At 40.3% G+C, this 16,022-nt stretch overlaps 1 protein-coding gene across 2 annotated transcripts in view; it reads left to right on the top strand.

Moving 5' to 3' along the window:
* The window catches only part of LOC139402164 (sodium-dependent neutral amino acid transporter B(0)AT2-like), a 28,665-nt gene extending 13,226 nt beyond the window's left edge, over positions 1 to 15,439 (top strand). For both annotated transcript variants that reach the window (XM_071146255.1, XM_071146256.1), the window contains 9 exons: positions 1,779 to 1,905; positions 2,222 to 2,397; positions 2,950 to 3,060; positions 4,239 to 4,480; positions 5,222 to 5,402; positions 9,132 to 9,333; positions 10,004 to 10,163; positions 13,148 to 13,310; positions 14,945 to 15,439. In XM_071146255.1, coding sequence (XP_071002356.1) covers positions 1,779 to 1,905; positions 2,222 to 2,397; positions 2,950 to 3,060; positions 4,239 to 4,480; positions 5,222 to 5,402; positions 9,132 to 9,333; positions 10,004 to 10,163; positions 13,148 to 13,310; positions 14,945 to 15,280 — 1,698 coding nt within the window. In that variant the 3' untranslated portion in view covers positions 15,281 to 15,439. The remainder of the gene's footprint in view (positions 1 to 1,778; positions 1,906 to 2,221; positions 2,398 to 2,949; positions 3,061 to 4,238; positions 4,481 to 5,221; positions 5,403 to 9,131; positions 9,334 to 10,003; positions 10,164 to 13,147; positions 13,311 to 14,944) is intronic.
* Positions 15,440 to 16,022: the final 583 nt, after the last annotated feature.

Genomic DNA, 16,022 nt, shown 5'->3' with positions numbered 1-16,022 from the left:
ATTCTGTCAGTGCTGATGTCAGGGAGCTGCTATAACAATATTTAAAGGGATAGTGTGATACTTTAGGAATTACTTACCCAGAGTCAGAGAACTTTGTGATTTGATGTCCCTGCATACAGTTTGAAGGAAGTTTAATTTAGTTTTGCGAGCCATTGTTAACTAGCGTTAGCGCTGCTAACTGCTACTACTTGCAGTTTTATTATATGTATAGTCACTTCACCCTTCACCCTTCACCTACATATACAAATTACCTCGACTAACCTGTACCCCTGCACACTGACTCGGTACCGGTACCCCCTGTATATAGCCCCCACACTTCACCTACATATACAAATTACCTCGACTAACCTGTACCCCTGCACACTGACTCGGTACCGGTACCCCCTGTATATAGCCCCCACACTGACTCGGTACCGGTACCCCCTGTATATAGCCCCCACACTGACTCGGTACCGGTACCCCCTGTATATAGCCCCCACACTGACTCGGTACCGGTACCCCCTGTATATAGCCCCCACACTGACTCGGTACCGGTACCCCCTGTATATAGCCCCCACACTGACTCGGTACCGGTACCCCCTGTATATAGCCCCCACACTGACTCGGTACCGGTACCCCCTGTATATAGCCCCCACACTGACTCGGTACCGGTACCCCCTGTATATAGCCCCCACACTGACTCGGTACCGGTACCCCCTGTATATAGCCCCCACACTGACTCGGTACCGGTACCCCCTGTATATAGCCCCCACACTGACTCGGTACCGGTACCCCCTGTATATAGCCCCCACACTGACTCGGTACCGGTACCCCCTGTATATAGCCCCCACACTGACTCGGTACTGGTACCCCCTTTATATAGCCTCCACACTGACTCGGTACCGGTACCCCCTGTATATAGCCCCCACACTGACTCGGTACCGGTACCCCCTGTATATAGCCCCCACACTGACTCGGTACCGGTACCCCCTGTATATAGCCCCCACACTGACTCGGTACCGGTACCCCCTGTATATAGCCCCCACACTGACTCGGTACCGGTACCCCCTGTATATAGCCTCCACACTGACTCGGTACCGGTACACCCTGTATATAGCCCCCACACTGACTCGGTACCAGTACCCCCTGTATATAGCCTCCACACTGACTCGGTACCGGTACACCCTGTATATAGCCCCCACACTGACTCGGTACCGGTACACCCTGTATATAGCCTCCACACTGACTCGGTACCGGTACACCCTGTATATAGCCCCCACACTGACTCGGTACCGGTACACCCTGTATATAGCCTCATTATTGTTATTTTATTGTGTTACTTTTATTATTTTTTACATGAGTTTATTTGGTAAATATTTTCTGAACTCGTCTTGAACTGCGCTGTTGGTTAAGGGCTTGTCAGTAAGCATTTCACGGTACTTGTTGTATTTGACGCATGTGACAAATAAAGTTTGATTTGATTTGCAATGACTGGAAGTCTACAGGTGCAGCTAGCATGTTAAATACTGCATTAACCCTGTCTTCCTTCCTCAGGTGCAGCTAGCATGTTAAATACTGCATTAACCCTGTATTCCTTCCTCAGGTGCAGCTAGCATGTTAAATACTGCATTAACCCTGTCTTCCTTCCTCAGGTGCAGCTAGCATGTTAAATACTGCATTAACCCTGTCTTCCTTCCTCAGGTGCAGCTAGCATGTTAAATACTGCATTAACCCTGTCTTCCTTCCTCAGGTGCAGCTAGCATGTTAAATACTGCATTAACCCTGTCTTCCTTCCTCAGGTGTGTTTCTTTGTGGCTCTCTACTACAATGTCATCATCGCATGGAGTCTCTTCTACATGGGCAACTCCTTCCAGTATCCTCTACCCTGGGAGCAATGTCCCATCAACATGACCACCAATAACACTGGTATTCACTAGCTGTGTGTGTGCATGTAGTATAGTATTTTGTCCCCACAAGGTTAGTTGTACAAGTGTGTGTGTGTGTGTGTGTGTGTGTGTGTGTGTGTGTGTGTGTGTGTGTGTGTGTGTGGTTCATATCATGCTTCTCCTTATTTGTGTTTAGATGTGTAATGGACACGTTGTATTCTACAAAAGCAGGGTTTGTGTATGTAAACTATAAATCTCTCTCCCTCTCTCTCACTCACTCTCTCTCACTCCCCCTCTCTATCTCTCACTTCCTCTCCCTCCTTCTCTCTCTATCCCTCGCTCTCTCTGTCTGTCAGTAAAGGAATGCTTAGGTAGCTCCCCAACCTCATACTTCTGGTTCCGGAAGGCTCTAGACATCACAGACTCCATCGATGAGTCTGGTGAGTTTAACCCCATCATGACGGGCTGTCTGCTGGCTGCCTGGGCCATCGTCTGTCTAGCCATGATCAAAGGCATCAAGTCCTCTGCCAAGGTAAGGACGCTCTCAGTTCATCTTTTTCACAACATATAGCATGTTACAAACAGTATAACGGGTCACCACCTGCCTTGACCCTCAGTAGTGTCGCCCCCGGCAACCACTAACCATGATTATGGTAGGCTAGTAGTTAACACGCTAGCTGTGAAGGAAAGTGACTGAATTCTGTTTTTGGCATATGTTACTTTTAAATTGTTTAATGTTAATGTTAATGTCCTCCTTCGTTGACCTTGTCTTGTTAAATGTTTTTTTTTCATGTATAGTTTTTAAAAGAGAATGTAGAATGTCTTTTGATAAATATTGATTTAATCCAATATCTTATGGTACTTAGTCTGTGTCCATGAACCCAGCCCTATATCTACCTATAGGTAAAGTTAAAGATACATTCTGAAATTGGAAAAACAACAAAGCGGCAACCCCACCACCTGTCCTGGTATACAGCTGAGGAATGGGGCTGGAGAAATACAACCTCTCCTAAATCCATAGACATATTTTACAATCTCCATTAAAATAAGTGATGGTTCCTAATTGTAATTGTCTTTTCCTTAGGTGATGTATTTCTCCTCAGTCTTCCCCTATGCTGTGCTGTTCATCTTCCTCGTCAGAGGCTTGATGCTGGATGGAGCCAAGGAGGGAATCGCCTACATGTTCTACCCTAAAGTAAGTACAATAATAACAATAATAATAATATATTTCATTGATTTTGCGCTTTTAATTACAAGTAGAATCTCAAAGATGTACAAAGATGCTTAAAAACAAGAATAATAAAAAAAAAAAAATTCTATTCACTTCCTGAATTGACAGAATATAAATAGAATAGAATTTAGTCTTATGCTGTCACTCACTCTCTCTCTCTCTCTCTCTCTCTCTCTCTTTTCTCTCTCTCTCTCTCTCTCTCTCTCTCTCTCTTTCTCTCTCTCTTTTGTCTCTCTCTCTCTCTCTCTCTCTCTCTCTCTCTCTCTCTCTCTCTCTCTCTCTTTCTCTCTCTCTCTCTCTCTCTCTCTCTTTTGTCTCTTTCTCTCTCTCTCTCTCTCTCTCTCTCTCTCTCTCTCTCTCTCTTTTTGTCTCTCTCTCTCTTTCTCTCTCTCTCTTCTCTCTCTCTCTCTCTCTCTCTCTCTCTCTCTCTCTCTCTCTCTCTCTCTCTCTCTCTCTCTCTCTCTCTCTCTCTCTCTCTCTCTCTCTCTCTCTCTTCTCTCTCTCTCTCTCTCTCTCTCTCTCTCTCTCTCTCTCTCTCTCTCTCTCTCTCTCTCTCTCTCTCTCTCTCTCTCTTTCTCTCTCTCTCTCTCTCTCTCTCTCTCTCTCTCTCTCTCTCTCTCTCTCTCTCTCTCTCTCTCTTTCTCTCTCTCTCTCTCTCTCTCTCTCTCTCTTTCTCTCTCTCTCTTTCTCTCTCTCTCTCTCTCTCTCTCTCTCTCTCTCTCTCTCTCTCTCTTCTCTCTCTCTTCTCTCTCTCTTTTGTCTCTTCTCTCTCTCTCTCTCTCTCTCTCTCTCTCTCTCTCTCTCTCTCTCTCTCTCTCTCTCTCTCTCTCTCTCTCTCTCTCTCTCTCTCTCTCTCTCTCTCTTCTCTCTCTCTCTCTCTCTCTCTCTCTCTCTCTCTCTCTCTCTCTCTCTCTCTCTCTCTCTCTCTCTCTCTCTCTCTCTCTCTCTCTCTCTCTCTCTCTCTCTCTCTCTCTCTCTCTCTCTCTCTCTCTCTCTCTCTCTCTCTCTCTCTTTTCTCTCTCTCTCTCTCTCTCTCTCTCTCTCTCTCTCTCTCTCTCTCTTGTCTCTCTCTCTCTCTTTTTCTCTCTCTCACTTTTGTCTCTTTCTCTCTCTCTCTCTCTCTCTCTGTCTCTCTGTCTCAGATAGAAATTTGGGCTGAGGTGCAGGTGTGGCGGCAGGCAGCCACACAGGTGTTCTTTGCCCTGGGCCTGGGCTACGGCTCTGTGATTGCCTACTCTTCCTACAACCCCATCCACAACAACTGTCACCGTGACGCGCTCATGGTCTCTTGCATCAACTTCATGACCTCAGTGCTCGCATCACTGGTGGTGTTCGTAGTGCTGGGCTTCAGGGCCAAGAACATTGTCCTGAACTGCATCACCCAGTAAGTATGGAGTCAAGGGGGGGATTGTGAGTGAGTGAGTGAGTGAGTGAGTGAGTGAGTGAGTGAGTGAGTGAGTGAGTGAGTGAGTGAGTGAGTGAGAAATGTCATTTTGTTACTTCGGATGAACTATCCCTTTATGTCAATATTATGGAAACATATCCAAGACATGTCTATATGTACTCTTTTAGAAAGAAAGGTGCTATCTAGAACCTTAAAGGGTTCTTCAACTGTCCACATAGGAGAACCATTTGAAGAACTATTTTTGGTTGCAGGTAGAACCCTTTTGGTTCCAGTTTCTACATGGAACCAAAAAGGGTTCTACCTGGGACCAAAAAAAGGGTTCTACCTGGAACCAAAATGGTTCTCCTATGGGTCCATCTGACTAACCTTTTCAGAACCTTTTTTTCTAAGAGTGTAAGCATACCTTCAAATAAAGTATTAGCAATGTACCTGAAGGGAATTGCGATATTGAGAGCTTGGAATTATCATGTTCTATCTGCAATTTTGCCCAAATTGAGTTCTGGACATTTTCTTGTTCTGTTCAATGTTCTCTACCTATATAGTACTCTAAATACCCACCAATTCATGTTGTTAAGTGAATAAGGATATGAGATAGAAATTGCTCACTCCATTCAAAACAATAAGGTTTGGTAACTTTAAAGCCAATTATCTCAGAATCAACTTTTTACAGAAGGAACCTTATAATTCTAAGCTCCGACTACGTCACCTCCCATCCTTCAGAAATCTGGGCCTGTTAAATGACATGGCCACACATGGAAGCAACCATCACTGGTGGCCGTGGTTCAACATGTCTGATCCTGCCTCCGTCACCATACCTGACTACAGAGAGTGGTACCATCACTACGGCTCCCAGGTGGGGACAAACATCACCGACTGTGACCTGGATGAGGAGATGAGCAAGGTGAGGGTTAGATTAGGTTTTAGGGGGCTTGTGGTTCAAATCCTATTTTCAGAAATAATGGAGAAAGGAGTCCTTTGTAATGTAGGCACAAAGTTATTAATAAGGAGCTGTCTTTACCTGGCTCTAACTGTCTTTACCTGGCTCTAACTGTCTTTACCTGGCTCTAACTGTCTTTACCTGGCTCTAACTGTCTTTACCTGGCTCTAACTGTCTTTACCTGGCTCTAACTGTCTTTACCTGGCTCTAACTGTCTTTACCTGGCTCTAACTGTTTCCCCTACCTTGTATTCCCTCTCTTTCTTCACCCCTTACAACCTCCTGTTAACACCTTGCCCCCCCTCACTCATTCTCTCCCTCCCTCCCGTGTTCTCTCCCTCCTTCGTTCTCTCCTTCGTTCCCTCCCTCGTTCCCCCCGTTCCCTCCCTCCCTCGTTCTCTCCTTCGTTCCCTCCCTCGTTCCCCCCGTTCCCTCCCTCCCTCGTTCTCTCCTTCGTTCCCTCCCTCGTTCCCACCGTTCTCTCCCTCCCTCATTCTCTCCCCCCTCCCTCCCTCGTTCTCTCCCTTTCTCTATTACGTTTTTAACCCCCCCTCTCTAACCCATATCTAACCTCTCTCTAACCCATATCCTACCCCTCTCTAACCCATCGCTAACTCATATCTAACCCCTCTCTAACCCATGTCTAACAAATTCTCTAACCCCTCTCTAACTCATATCTAACCCCTCTCTAACCCATATGTCGCTCAAACCCTCTTAATTTCAATACGTTGTTGAGAAAGGCAGGTTGCAAATATCAACATACTCCACATAGAATACAAGTTACAAATATCAACATACTCCACATAGAATACAAGTTACAAATATCATCATATTCCACATAGAATACAAGTTACAAATATCAACATACTCCACATAGAATACAGGTTACAAATATCAACATACTCCACATAGAATACAAGTTACAAATATCAACATATTCCACATAGAATACAAGTTACAAATATCATCATATTCCACATAGAATACAAGTTACAAATATCAACATACTCCACATAGAATACAGGTTACAAATATCAACATACTCCACATAGAATACAAGTTACAAATATCAACATATTCCACATAGAATACAAGTTACAAATATCATCATATTCCACATAGAATACAAGTTACAAATATCAACATACTCCACATAGAATACAGGTTACAAATATCAACATACTCCACATAGAATACAAGTTACAAATATCAACATATTCCACATAGAATACAAGTTACAAATATCATCATATTCCACGTAGAATACAGGTTACAAATATCATCATACTCCACATAGAATACAAGTTACAAATATCATCATACTCCACATAGAATACAAGTTACAAATATCATCATATTCCACATAGAATACAAGTTACAAATATCATCATACTCCACATAGAATACAAGTTACAAATATCATCATATTCCACATAGAATACAAGTTACAAATATCATCATACTCCACATAGAATACAAGTTACAAATATCATCATACTCCACATAGAATACAAGTTACAAATATCATCATACTCCACATAGAATACAAGTTACAAATATCATCATATTCCACATAGAATACAAGTTACAAATATCATCATATTCCACATAGAATACAAGTTACAAATATCATCATACTCCACATAGAATACAAGTTACAAATATCATCATATTCCACATAGAATACAAGTTACAAATATCATCATATTCCACATAGAATACAAGTTACAAATATCATCATACTCCACGTAGAATACAAGTTACAAATATCATCATACTCCACATAGAATACAAGTTACAAATATCATCATATTCCATGTAGAATACAAGTTACAAATATCATCATATTCCACATAGAATACAAGTTACAAATATCAACATACTCCACATAGAATACAAGTTACAAATATCAACATATTCCACATAGAATACAAGTTACAAATATCATCATATTCCACATAGAATACAAGTTACAAATATCAACATACTCCACATAGACTACAGGTTACAAATATCAACATACTCCACATAGAATACAAGTTACAAATATCAACATATTCCACATAGAATACAAGTTACAAATATCATCATATTCCACATAGAATACAAGTTACAAATATCAACATACTCCACATAGAATACAGGTTACAAATATCAACATACTCTACATAGAATACAAGTTACAAATATCAACATATTCCACATAGAATACAAGTTACAAATATCATCATATTCCACATAGAATACAAGTTACAAATATCAACATACTCCACATAGAATACAGGTTACAAATATCAACATACTCCACATAGAATACAAGTTACAAATATCAACATATTCCACATAGAATACAAGTTACAAATATCATCATATTCCACGTAGAATACAGGTTACAAATATCATCATACTCCACATAGAATACAAGTTACAAATATCATCATACTCCACATAGAATACAAGTTACAAATATCATCATATTCCACATAGAATACAAGTTACAAATATCATCATACTCCACATAGAATACAAGTTACAAATATCATCATATTCCACATAGAATACAAGTTACAAATATCATCATACTCCACATAGAATACAAGTTACAAATATCATCATACTCCACATACAATACAAGTTACAAATATCATCATACTCCACATAGAATACAAGTTACAAATATCATCATATTCCACATAGAATACAAGTTACAAATATCATCATATTCCACATAGAATACAAGTTACAAATATAATCATACTCCACATAGAATACAAGTTACAAATATCATCATATTCCACATAGAATACAAGTTACAAATATCATCATATTCCACATAGAATACAAGTTACAAATATCATCATACTCCACGTAGAATACAAGTTACAAATATCATCATACTCCACATAGAATACAAGTTACAAATATCATCATATTCCACGTAGAATACAAGTTACAAATATCATCATATTCCACATAGAATACAAGTTACAAATATCAACATATTCCACATAGAATACAAGTTACAAATATCAACATATTCCACATAGAATACAGTTTACAAATATCAACATATTCCACATAGAATACAAGTTACAAATATCATCATGTTCCACATAGAATACAAGTTACAAATATCAACATATTCCACGTAGAATACAAGTTACAAATATCAACATATTCCACATAGAATACAGTTTACAAATATCATCATATTCCACATAGAATACAAGTTACAAATATCATCATATTCCACATAGAATACAAGTTACAAATATCAACATACTCCACATAGAATACAGTTTACAAATATCATCATATTCCACATAGAATACAAGTTACAAATATCATCATATTCCACATAGAATACAAGTTACAAATATCATCATATTCCACATAGAATACAAGTTACAAATATCAACATACTCCACATAGAATACAAGTTACAAATATCAACATACTCCACATAGAATAGGTAGGTCACAACTACAAATATCAACATACTCCACATAGAATACAAGTTACAAATATCATCATATTCCACATAGAATACAAGTTACAAATATCAACATACTCCACATAGAATACAGTTTACAAATATCATCATATTCCACATAGAATACAAGTTACAAATATCAACATACTCCACATAAATGAAAGTGTTTGTCCCTCTTGTCCCTCTCTCTCTAACCCCCAGGGTGTGGAAGGGACGGGCCTGGCGTTCATTGCCTTCACAGAGGCCATGGCCCAGTTCCCTGCCAGCCCCTTCTGGTCCACGCTCTTCTTCCTCATGCTGCTCAACCTGGGCATGAGCACCATGTTCGGCACCATGCAGGGGATCCTCACCCCCCTCATGGACAACTTCAGCCTGCTGGGACGCCACCGGACCATGCTCACAGGTAATACAGACACATTCACACACACCAATGACCCAATACACAAATGCACCCACGTACACACACGTGCGCACACACACTCAACTAAATGTTTCAAAGACCGACAAAGAGCACAACTACAAACTCAAACACCCAAAAATATAACAAGTTTTAGTTTGTAGTTGTGCTCTTTGTCTGTCTGTCTGTCACTAAATAGCTGTGTTCTTTGTCATTATGGTTCAGTGTGTCACTAAATAGCTGTGTTCTTTGTCATTATGGTTCAGTGAGTCACTAAATAGCTGTGTTCTTTGTCATTATGGTTCAGTGTGTCACTAAATAGCTGTGTTCTTTGTCATTATGGTTCAGTGAGTCACTAAATAGCTGTGTTCTTTGTCATTATGGTTCAGTGAGTCACTAAATATCTGTGTTCTTTGTCATTATGGTTCAGTGAGTCACTAAATAGCTGTGTTCTATGTCATTATGGTTCAGTGAGTCACTAAATAGCTGTGTTCTTTGTCATTATGATTCAGTGTGTCACTAAATAGCTGTGTTCTTTGTCATTATGGTTCAGTGTGTCACTAAATAGCTGTGTTCTTTGTCATTATGATTCAGTGTGTCACTAAATAGCTGTGTTCTTTGTCATTATGATTCAGTGTGTCACTAAATAGCTGTGTTCTTTGTCATTATGGTTCAGTGTGCAGCTGTGCCCTGGGCTTTGTGATCGGACTTTTGTTTACCCAGCGCTCAGGGAACTACTTTGTGACAATGTTCGATGACTACTCTGCCACCCTACCCCTGATCATCGTGGTGGTCTTTGAGACATTCGCTGTGGCCTGGGTGTACGGAGCTGACCGGTAAGATGTCCAAACAGGTTTACCAATACCAATGTAATAGTATAATACCAATGTAATAGTAGAATACCAGTGTAATAGTATAATAGCAATGTAATAGTATAATACCAATGTAATAGTATCAGTGTAATAGTATAATACCAGTGTAATAGTATAATACCAGTGTAATAGTATAATACCAGTGTAATAGTATAATACCAGTGTAATAGTATAATACCAGTGTAATAGTATAATACCAATGTAATAGTAAAATACCAGTGTAATAGTATAATACCAATGTAATAGTATAATACCAATGTAATAGTATAATACCAGTGTAATAGTAATAGTATAATACCATAGTATAATACCAATGTAATAGTATAATACCAGTGTAATAGTATAATACCAATGTAATAGTATAATACCAGTATAATACCAGTGTAATACCAATGTAATAGTATAATACCAATGTAATAGCATAATACCAATGTAATAGCATAATACCAATGTAATAGTATAATACCAATGTAATAGTATAATACCAGTATAATACCAATGTAATAGTATAATACCAGTGTAATAGTATAATACCAGTACAATACCAATGTAATAGTATAATACCAATGTAATAGTATAATACCAGTACAATACCAGTGTAATAGTATAATACCAGTGTAATAGTATAATACCAGTGTAATAGTATAATACCAATGTAATAGTATAATACCAATGTAATAGTATAATACCAGTGTAATAGTATAATACCAGTGTAATAGTATAATACCAATGTAATAGTATAATACCAATGTAATAGTATAATACCAGTGATGTACAGTATAATACCAGTGTAATAGTATAATACCAGTGTAATAGTATAATACCAGTGTAATAGTATAATACCAGTATAATAGTATAATACCAGTGTAATAGTATAATACCAGTGATGTACAGTATAATACCAGTGTAATAGTATAATACCAGTGATGTACAGTACTCCTTTCTTACGGTACGATCCTGCCTACTTTCTGGATCATGTCCAATACGTCACATTGTGATGTCCCTCCGTAATACGGTACGATCCTGTGTCCCTCCGTAATACGGTACGATCCTGTGTCCCTCCGTTATACGGTACGATCCTGTGTCCCTCCGTAATACGGTACGATCCTGTGTCCCTCCGTAATACGGTACGATCCTGTGTCCCTCCGTAATACGGTACGATCCTGTGTCCCTCCGTTATACGGTACGATCCTGTGTCCCTCCGTAATACGGTACGATCATGTGTCCCTTCGTAATACGGTACGATCCTGTGTCCCTCCGTAATACGGTACGATCCTGTGTCCCTCCGTAATACGGTACGATCCTGTCTACTTTCTGGATCATGTCCAATACGGTTTTTGAATTGGGCTTCAAGAATATAAAATCAAATTCATCAGGTTGAGAACACCTTTATTTAACCAGGTGGCTAGTTGAGAACACCTTTATTTAACCAGGTAGGCAGGTTGAGAACACCTTTATTTAACCAGGTAGGCAGGTTGAGAACACCTTTATTTAACCAGGTAGGCTAGTTGAGAACACCTTTATTTAACCAGGTAGGCAGGTTGAGAACACCTTTATTTAACCAGGTAGGCAGGTTGAGAACACCTTTATTTAACCAGGTAGGCAGGTTGAGAACACCTTTATTTAACCAGGTAGGCTAGTTGAGAACAAGTTCTCATTTACAACTGCGACCTGGCCAAGATAAAGCAAAGCAGTTCGACACATACAACGACACAGAGTTGCACATGGAGTAAAACAAACATACAGTCAATAATACAGTATAAACAAGTCTATATACGATGTGAGCAAATGAGGTGAGATAAGGGAGGTAAAGGCAAAAAAGGCCATGGTGGAGAAGTAAATACAATATAGCAAGTCAAACACTGGAATGGTAGATTTGCAGTGGAATAATGTGCAAAGTAGAAATAATGGGGTGCAAAGGAGCAAAATAAATAAATAAAATAAATAAATACAGTAGGGAAAGAGGTAGTTGTTTGGGCTAAATTATAGGTGGGCTATGTACAGGTGCAGTAATCTGTCATATGGGGGAGCACGTTCGATCTAATGAGTGAACATATAGTTAATCTTAAAAATTCTTACGAGAGTTTGTTAACAACATGTATTTCGTTTTGCCCATATTAAGCACAAGTTTTAAATCAGCAAGGTATTCCAGAATAGCTATAAAATCTTACTGTAGTTTTAACACAGACAGATTAATGGTTGGGGCATTAGCATACATAATTAAAAAGAAGAAACATTTTTTTACCTTTATTTAACTAGGCAAGTCAGTTAAGAACAAATTCCTATCATCCGCATATAGATGAAGTTGAATTTTTTTTTACAGATTGACCAATGGTGTTTATATAAATAGTGAAGAGAATATGTCCCAAAATAACCCCTGTGGTACACCTTTATGTACTTCAAGACATTCAGACTTAACCCCATCAATTTTGATGGCCTGAGTTCTGTCACTAAGATAATCATGAAACCATGAACGGGCATCAGAGTTCAGCCTTAATCAAGGAAAACTTACATAGTGATCAGATTTAGCCTTTCTGATTTGTCTTAGACAATGATTCCTCAGTTGCTTAAAAACTTACCAGTCCAGGCCTAATCATGTGTCCCTGGCCTTGACCCAAACATCAACTGTTTTATGAATGACTTCTGCATCCTCCGGAGTGTACCAGGCATTCGATTGACTTTTAACCCTTCATTTTCTGAAGGGAACATGATTATCCGCAATAGTATTGAAGACATCTGCAAAATGTCTCAAAGCTAAATCAGGCTCAGAGATATCTGAAGTACAATGAAGCCTCCGATAGGCTGGGTGGAATTGTTGCCATATTGTGGACAGCTATCTAATCCTCTAACATCTCCACAAGAGTCTAGCGGGCTAGAGGCTATATGGGGTTGGTTTGAGATTCAGCATCTGTGATGACGACACATCTAGCATCTCCTCTCCTCCCTAGCTTCTTGGATGACATTGAGATCATGCTGAAATGGCGCCCCCCGGTGCTGTATAAGTACCTGTGGAAGTACGTGTGTCTGTTTGCTATGGTGGGCCTGCTGGCGGCAAGTCTACTTCGAATGGTCTTCAAACGACCGACCTACACAGCCTGGAACCACACCACGGTGAGATACCCCTACAATGGCCCTGGTCCCTGTTCCTGGCTGGCTAGATGGAGGGCTTCCTTTCCTTCCTTCCTTTTGACCTTCCTAACTTCCTTCCTAACTTCCTTGAAGTACATTTTTCTCTCAATTGCTTGATTACACTCATGTTCTTTTTTCACTCTCTTCTTATACCTCCCTCCCTCTTTCTTTATTTTCTCTCTTTTTTTTCTCTCCCTCTTTCACTCTCATCCCCCTATACAAGGTGCTATCTAGAACCTAAAAGGGTTATTTGACTGTCCCATTTTGAGAACCCTTTGAAAAACCCTTTTTGGTTCCAGGTAAAACCCTTTTGGTTCCAGGTAGAACCCTTTTGAGTGCCGCACACTGTAGGAGCTCAGATGCAATAATTGAATAACCTAAAAACCAACGTTTCGACAGACAAGCTGTGTTCATCAGGGTGTAATGACAAACACTGCAGGGTGCCTAGTTTATATAGTGTCAAAGGACACACACAGGTGTCTGTAATCATAGCTGGGTGTGGCCTGATATCATTGGTTAATTCTCAGATATAAAAATAACATACCAAAAACATGAATGGATAGCATACGATCATAGAAGCAATCTGGCTACATAAGCCTACAAACATTTACAACAGCAAAATCACAATAATCACAAGAATGGCTTCAGATCACAGTCTACGTTGAGACCGAAGGGAGCAAGGGTCTTTTTAACAATAAATTGTCGAGACCACCCCCTCTCCTAGGGTTCGATGCCGATATAACGTAAGGACGGAATCGAGTGGTTTGCTTCCAAAAAGTGTGCTGTAAACTGGGTAAGTCGAGTTTTTGTACCTAATGGTGCTACGATGCTCTGAGATACATACTTTTAATTTGCGTTTTGTTTTACCCACTTACTTTTTACCACAAGGACAAGTTATAAGACAAATAGCTGCCTTAGTGGAGCATGTGATAACACCTTTGATTGGGATCTGTTTCCCTGTTTGTGGGTGTTTGAAGGATCAACATTTATAAGTGCCATTGCATTGAGCACAGACGTTACACTTGTAGTTTCCATCCAGTAGGGGCACAAATAGACGGGATATCTTGGTGTGGGTAAATCAGAGTTTACCAATTCATCTCTGAGATTTCTGCCCAGCGAGAATACGATCAAGGGAAGGTCCGAAAACACATTACCGAGACTATCATCGGATCTTAGAATGTGCCAATGTTTGTGAACGATTCCGTTAATTTGTTCAGAGCACTTTGAATAGCGGGTAGTTAGAACGCAAGAATGTTTCTTTTTGCGAGACTCTCCTTGAAAAAGATCATGTCACCCTGCAGTGTTTATTATTATACCCTGAAGAAGACAGCTTGTCTGTCGAAATGTTGGTTATTTGGTTATTCATTATTATAAATTGTTCAAGTGTTCTACTCCGCTGGCCAGCACCTCGCCAAAATAGATGTGCGTTTCTTTTGCCTCTAGAAGACCCCTTTTGAGTTCCATGTAGAACCCTTAACACAGAGGGTTCTACATGGAACCTTAAAGAGTTCTACCTGGAACCAAAAAGGGTTCTACCTGGAACCAGAAAGGGTTCTCCTATGGGGACTGCCGAAGAACCCTTTTGGAACCCTTAGAATGTATGTCTTCCTCTCCAGGCATCGGAGACAACTCTGGAGTACCCAGGCTGGGCCCTGGCCATGTTGGCCATGCTGATCCTGGCTGCCACCCTGCCTGTCCCTGTTGGCTACTTCCACTCCTGGCTGAAGAACCGTGGCATGGGCCCTGAGGGGGAGCTCGCGGGCCAGGAGATAGACAGAGAGAGGTACACCAAGTGCAACTCCAGCGACGCCCTGGACTCCAACTCCCAGCATACCCCTTCGGTGGAGGATGATGGCCGACCCAGGGCTAGCTTCCTACCACTGGGCCTCGACCACTACAGACTCCTCCCACAACAGGAAGACGTGGAGGAGGAGGAAGAGGATACGATGTGAGAGAGGGTTTGAGAATCGAGGGACGAAGAGAGGAGAGTGGCCGCGGGAAAGAGAGCCCCACTTTAGAGAGAGAGAGCGTCTCTTGACTGAAATAGTGGAAAGGACTCCACTTATATCCCCAGACTTTTAATTGATAGGCAATCTTAGTAATGTATTACAATGTATGTCCATATCATCCATATTACCAAAGAAACCTAACATTAGCACAATGTAATAACCTGTATCCTTAGTGCCAACGCACACCTATCAGTGACCTATCAGTGACCTATCAGTGACCTATCATAAGTCACCTATCATAAGTCACCTATCATAAGTCACCTATCATAAGGGACCTATTATAATTGACCTATTATAATTGACCTATCATAATTGACCTATCATAATTGACCTATTATAATTGAACTATCATAAGTGACCTATCATAAGTCACGTATCATAATTGAATTGAATAAGTCACCTATCATAAGTAACATCATAATTGAACTATCATAAGGGACCTATTATAAGTGACCAGGGGTGGCAGATAGCCTAGGTGTTGGGCCGGGAACTGAAAGGTTGCTGGATGGAATCCCTGAGCTGACAAGGTAAAAATCTGTTGTTCTGCCCCTGAACAAGGCAGTTAACCCACCTTTCCCTGGTAGGCTGTCATTGTAAATACGAATTTGTTGTTAACTGACTCAATTTTTAAATTGACTATATACAAAACCTATTATAAGTGACCTATTATAGGTGACCTATCATT

The sequence above is a fragment of the Oncorhynchus clarkii genome, unplaced genomic scaffold (assembly GCF_045791955.1).
Source record: "Oncorhynchus clarkii lewisi isolate Uvic-CL-2024 unplaced genomic scaffold, UVic_Ocla_1.0 unplaced_contig_1139_pilon_pilon, whole genome shotgun sequence".
Classification (NCBI taxonomy): Eukaryota; Metazoa; Chordata; class Actinopteri; order Salmoniformes; family Salmonidae; genus Oncorhynchus; species Oncorhynchus clarkii.
This window is presented reverse-complemented; position numbering and strand designations above follow the sequence as displayed.